At 40.7% G+C, this 6403-nt stretch overlaps 1 protein-coding gene across 1 annotated transcript; it reads right to left on the bottom strand.

Annotated features, from left to right (window-relative positions):
* Positions 1 to 4014: 4014 nt before the first annotated feature.
* LOC112099902 lies at positions 4015 to 6309 on the bottom strand. Its single transcript, XM_024187430.1, has 7 exons — positions 5530 to 6309; positions 5293 to 5439; positions 5100 to 5207; positions 4842 to 5003; positions 4514 to 4756; positions 4091 to 4427; positions 4015 to 4031 (listed from the first exon to the last, which is right to left on the bottom strand). Exons 1-7 carry the CDS (start codon positions 6307 to 6309, stop codon positions 4015 to 4017), a joined length of 1794 nt encoding a protein of 597 aa, XP_024043198.1.
* Positions 6310 to 6403: the final 94 nt, after the last annotated feature.

The following is a 6403-nucleotide window of genomic DNA, read 5'->3' as shown; positions in this document are numbered from 1 at the left end:
TTTTATGGGAGACAAGGCACTGTTCCCACTGCCTGTCTCACTAAATTTAAGTTATTTTCCGAAAGTAATAACTTCGGCTACATGTGTCCGTTTTAGGCGTATAATATATCATTTCGAAGCTTACGATGAGACGAAGTAAATCAAAAATTGTATACTTCATATCATCCACATAAATGTACTGCATATTCATTTTTACTAGGTTTTGTAGCGTGAAATCTTATCTCGTTTGCTCTCTCCTTTTTTTTTAGGTTTAATGGATTCCGTTGTATTTCAATTATGTTATGACGGTTGGTGGGAGACATTAGCAGATGGCCGTACGGAGTACGTGAATGCGAAGAATACAGCATTTTTAGTTCGGAAAGATTGTACGTTTGAGCAATTTATGGCAAGGGTGTATGAAGTTTTACAGATAAATCCTATTGAATATAGTTTGTCGATGAAGACAACTTTGAGATCTAGTAACACAATGTATCGTGCATGTTCACTACCTATGGATATATTTAATGATGAAATGGTTAATGTTGTGCTGCACATGGCCTCTGATGTGGTCAATTATGGATGCATCCCTATATTTGTCACCACACATCCTCGAGTTCCGGCCGAAAATCCTGAGCCACTTGTGGAAAGTGAAAGTTCGTTTAGAGCAAACGAGTCTGTCCCTGATATTGAGGAAGAGGTGTTACCACAACAAATGTCGTTCCAACAACATTACTCACCAGTCAACGAAAACAATGACACTATTGATGATAATGGCATTACGATAGCGGATGTTGAAGATAATGTGTTACCATTAGGGACATTGTTAGGGCAACATTACTCTCCATTTCAAAATAATGAGTTCCGCAGTTATGATGATCCTGGTTATAACACCAACAACACAGAAGCTGATAATGTGCAAGGCATGAACTCCAATACTGAAGTTGATGATAGGGACACTGGTCATTCCGATATTCCTATCAATAATGAGGATGAGCATCAGTATGATATTCCTGTTAACAATAGAGAGAATCGACCTATTCCTCCGATGGCCCGTTCGAGGAGGAGGACAACAGTTGATCCTCTGGTGAGTCTTGCTCCAGTTTTGCCTTCAAACTTGGTTGCTCCAGACTTAGTTAGAAGCTGTAATTCTGCCGACATTGGTGTGGGAAAGTTGTTCGTTGAGAAGAATGAGTTAATACTGGAATTGCGCAAAGTGGCCTTGCGGGAAAAATTTGATTTCAAGATTGCACGGTCCACAACGACACGCTTTGATGCTCATTGTTCTTCGGAATCATGTAATTGGTGTCTTCGCGCAACAAGAGGTTCGGATGAGCATAATGTTCCTTGGGTAGTGAGAAGAGTTGACAATGTTCATACGTGCTCTAATGAGGTTTTGCCTAGTGGCCTCCGCCAAGTTAGGAGTCGGGTTGTTGGCCATCTTATTGCGGATAAATTTATTCAGGATAAACGGATATACACGCCGAATGACATTAGAACAGACATGCAGCAAGAATACGGGGTCCAGTTAACATATCAGCAAGCATATCGGGCTAAAGAAGTCGGTCTTGAAATAGTACGAGGGAACCCTGCAGAGTCATACAACTTACTTCCCAAATACTCTCACGTTTTGACCAAAGCGAATGAGGGCACAGTGACACACCTCCAGCGGGATGGAGATGATAATTTCTTATACTACTTTGTTGCGCTTGGATCTTCCATTAAGGGCTTCACACAGTACATAAGGCCTGTGATTGCTGTAGATGGCACTCATTTGAAGGGGCTATATCGTGGAAGCATGTTTGTAGCAACATGTTTGGATGGTAATAATCAACTGTATCCGTTAGCTATTGGGGTCATGGATTCAGAAAACAATGATGCTTGGGAATGGTTTATGACGAAGTTACACGGAGTGATTGGCGATAGGCCAGAGTTAGTATTTATCTCTGATCGATGCACTGCCATCAAGCGAGCCGTTTTAAAAGCATTTCACACTGCTAGTCATGGAGTTTGTTTTTACCATGTCAAAGGCAACATTAAGTCTAAATTCAGGATGTCCAAAGCTATTTGGGATCAATTCGAGCCAGCTTTTATTAATGCAGCAAAGGCATATGGACACGAAGAATTTAAAAGACAACTTGAAGGGTTGTGGATGCTCCACTCGGCCGCGGCTGATTACTTAGAGAATAATGTGGGCACGTGTAATTGGGCAAGGTCCGAATTTGAAGGTAGGAGATACAGCATACTTACCACCAACATTGCAGAAAGCGTGAATTCTTTAATGAGGGAACCGCGAAAATTTCCTATTACTCATCTTGTTGATCACTTTAGAAAAACATTACAGCAATGGTTTTATGATAGGAAAATTGTCGCTGAATCGATGAGCACTCGTCTAACGACGTGGGCAGATGAGATAGTCGACGAAAGGAGAATTTTGGCCGAAAGAATGACCGTTCGGCCAGTGTCTCAGCATCGATTTCATGTTTTGGGTGGTGGTATGAAGGAAGGGATAGTTGACATTCATGAAAGAACTTGCTCCTGTAGAGTATTCCAACTCGATCAGCTTGTTTGTGCGCATGCAATTGCTGCTTGTCTGATCGTCCGTGTGGATTACATAAGTCTTTGCTCTGATTATTACTCTAAAGATTCATTGGTCATGGCATATGCAGAACCAGTAGAACCGGTTGGGGACATGACAGATTGGGACATTCCAGAAGAAATCCAGGAAATCAGAGTTAACCCACCGATCGAAGCACCACCACCTGGTCGTCGTCCAGAGTTAAGAATTCCTTCTATCGGTGAGGATGTTAACCGAAGAACTGTGAGATGTGGTCGATGCAACCAACCAGGTCATAACCGCAAGAGATGTAAAAATCCCATTGTGTCAAATCCAAACTGACTGTGTCGTTGTAACTAATTATGAATTATGAACTCTTATTATAATTTATATTACAATTATATGTAATGAGGTATATTATGTTATGTTCATTTGCATAATGAGTACTAAAGTTGATCAATAATTACTTATAGCTAAATATATGAATATATCAAAAGTTTATATCTATTAGAAAAACAATCTACATCCATACATCAAGTCTTAATACAATACAACGACTTACAAGGCAATATCGCCCGTGAATATATCTACAGCAATTTTCTTCCTGAAGTAATGCCCGTGGCTACTATCAAAATCAAGTTTTAGCCCGAACATCAAATACATTGTAAACATCAACATAAATACACCGCAATCACCACTTCCAGGTGATTGTTGGGGCACATCCTTAACGATTCTTACTTTCCAAGGGTCGGCACTCTGCAGCTCAGATCGAAGGTTGTAGAATCCAACATCTTGAAGCCATTGAGGGAAGACGACCTGAAGAGGTTTGAATTTACGCAAATATGTTTTGTCCTCGCGAAAGGTAACCAACGAGTCGTAAATCCGCATCCTCCTCACGCGAAGGTCCGCTCGAGCTAGTACCCAATGATCGCCGCCCAAATTCACAGGGATGAATATCTACATAAATAAATTGGTAAATTAGTATATTTTATACACAATTACCATAAGATTGAGTGACAATTCTTACCATATCGACATCCGTAAACAGTTTGGACATGAGATCTTCCCGCCCATCCATATAGCTGCTCAAGTTGTTGCCATATTGTAATGAATTGACATCACAACTACCATTGTTCCATAATTGCTTTAGGAACACCTATTACACGATGAGTAGAAAATTAATAACATTTCGAGATATTTAAAACATCGAAATTATAATTAATGATTATAAAATTTAAAAACATGCCCAAAAGTATGTATCTGTATGCGTGACGCGTTGTGGTAGTGCATTTGGAAACCGCCGTTGCTTCTTGCTGATCAAGCGGTAATACGTGTGAATATGCTGTGAAGGGATTATACCAAGTTAATTTATATCAATATCCATGCCAGCAGAAATATTATTGTGTATTGTAATGTACTGACCATTAAACACGCTTACCTCGTCACCAAGCCACCCCATCGAAGCATTGCCCATGAGTATTTCAAAGAAATTTCGAGACTGTTGGACAGGCCGATCCACGGAAATGTTGCCGGCAAACCACTGATCAAACTCCTCACATAGTCTTGAGTCTTCTAGTCCCCTAAGCGGATTCATATCCACACTCGATCTTTCATCAATTTCATAGTCCGTAATGTTGAGTGCGGGTAGAGCCCTGACATTCCTAACTCTCTTGAAAGGAGGAATGAAGTAAGGACTGCCAAATATATACGACGGTCGGTACGGACGCCCAAACTTACTAACGCCGGGAGGTGCCTCTGTGAATATCTGTACACTGTCATCACATATGTCCCCATGTAGACTGTACAAGGACATAGGGGTGTGCTCGTCGTCATTACCAGCATCAGTATGCGTACCATAGCCAGCATCAACGTTCGGACCATAGCAATCTGGGGCCTGTTGTTTCGAGGAGATGAACATATTAACATAAGTTCGGGTTTGAAATCATAATAACATAACGAAAACATACGAAACTTGCTCACCGAGGGTGCGGGGCCAAACATATTTGCGTTCGCGCCCTTTGAAGCACCCGCGCCAAACGAAGCCATAAACTCCATGACCGCTGCTCTATATTGTTGTGCTTCTCTGCGTTCCGCCATAAGTTCTGACCTCAGTTCGTTAATGGAACTGTGTCCAGTCTGAAGTTCCGACCTCAACTCGTGAATGGAAGACTCTATTTTATCCAGTCGTCCAACGAAATAATCATTGCGGAACTTAGTCCTTGCCTACAATTTACGCAAATAAGAAAGTAATGACAAAATGTCGGATAGGTATATGTGCATTGTAAATGTTCAGGACGACAGAAGTTACCTCTGGCTCATTTCTGTCATCTGAATCATGTGCGGATTCATAATGGTCGTCGGCAGCACCGGCATCCTCAACAGGACTCTGCTCCAGTCCTATTGGGCTCGTGGGGTCAGGATCCACCTCGTTTGGCCTTGTACTGGATGGCGCATTGATTGAAGGCTGGTGCTGCACCAAGTAAAACAGAAAACAATAAATACCTAAAAAACAAACATATAAATGACTTTGCACCCGGTTTTCAATGATACTATAGATGATACCCACATTACGGACCCAACTTGGCAAATATGGCACGTAATCCTCGACACTCTTCCAATAATTTGTGGCTCTCTCCTTTGCATCCGGTTTCAGCGTTTGGAAAATGGTGTCATCCTGTCGTAAAGATTACCAAATTTCCAATTAGTATAACCATATATTATGTAATACTTATATACAGACATACATATAAATGACTTACAAGACGCTCGTTCAGGTATGAATACACTTCGCCGAAGTTAATATTTGAAGAAGCCACAGGCTTCCATCGCACGATCCGAGCACCCTTCCTCTTAATTTTCTCTACCCACTCTAATGGTAGTCCTTCGATCGCTTCAAAAATCCATGCCTTCAACAAGGAAAGATATGAAGTAAAAAAACGTGTCATTAAATATTTATTATAACAAAACTAAGTTATAAAAAAAACTTCTTCACTCACATGCACTGCCGACGTAAAGCCGTAAAAGTTGTATTTCTCAATTCTATGCAATGGATTTTCTGCGCTTGCCTTCTTAAATTTTTTGGCTTTGCCGTTCAATACATTATCAATGCTTTTATAAATTGTTTCCCATGACAAACGACCCCACGGAATACTTCGAAAATGATTTATGTCATCTACCTCATTAAGTAAATTGAAATTGATTTGACAATGATCCTTTCTTCCGTGTAGCACTCTATCAGCAAAGTAAAACATGGCAATTTTTAGCGCATCGGTGTCATTCATAGTCTTGAAGCGTAAGTTCATAAATATTTCCTCGAACTGGCCAAGATTTATATCGCGAATCCTGCCTCCAAAGTACTTATTAAGTAACCTATGATTTGTTTTATGCTTCATCAGGAATACTTTTTCGCCATAGCAAAGTCCCGTTACTAGGCACCACTCTCCAATCGATAGCCGTATCAAATGGTCGCCAACTTGAAACCATAACTCATCTTTGTCATTTCCATCGCCATGTGACACTTGCCGAAGCAATATATTGTGCACAATCACGCCACTGAACGGATAGCTCCGGCACTGTAGGAAATGCCCAAATATATCGTCTTTGAATAGCTTCAACTGTTGCCTTGTTAATTTTTCCCGGATGGCATTAACAACGACATCTAATTTGCACATACTCGTGATACGCCCAGGGAAGTGATCAACATAAGGTATCTTCATCATTCCCGGTTCTTTAATCGGTCCGGGTGGGTTATGCAATGCTAATTTTGATTTGCCCATTTATCTGGTACAATTTAAAAGTATCACACATTAAAAAATTATGAACAAAAGAAAAAAAAATTAAGGCAGCACTGCGCACTGCCTCTTGGTGCGA

Source organism: Citrus clementina, unplaced genomic scaffold (genome assembly GCF_000493195.1).
Source record: "Citrus clementina cultivar Clemenules unplaced genomic scaffold, Citrus_clementina_v1.0 scaffold_3, whole genome shotgun sequence".
Classification (NCBI taxonomy): Eukaryota; Viridiplantae; Streptophyta; class Magnoliopsida; order Sapindales; family Rutaceae; genus Citrus; species Citrus x clementina.
Note: the sequence above shows the minus strand (reverse complement) of the source record. Positions and strands in the feature narration are given on the sequence as shown.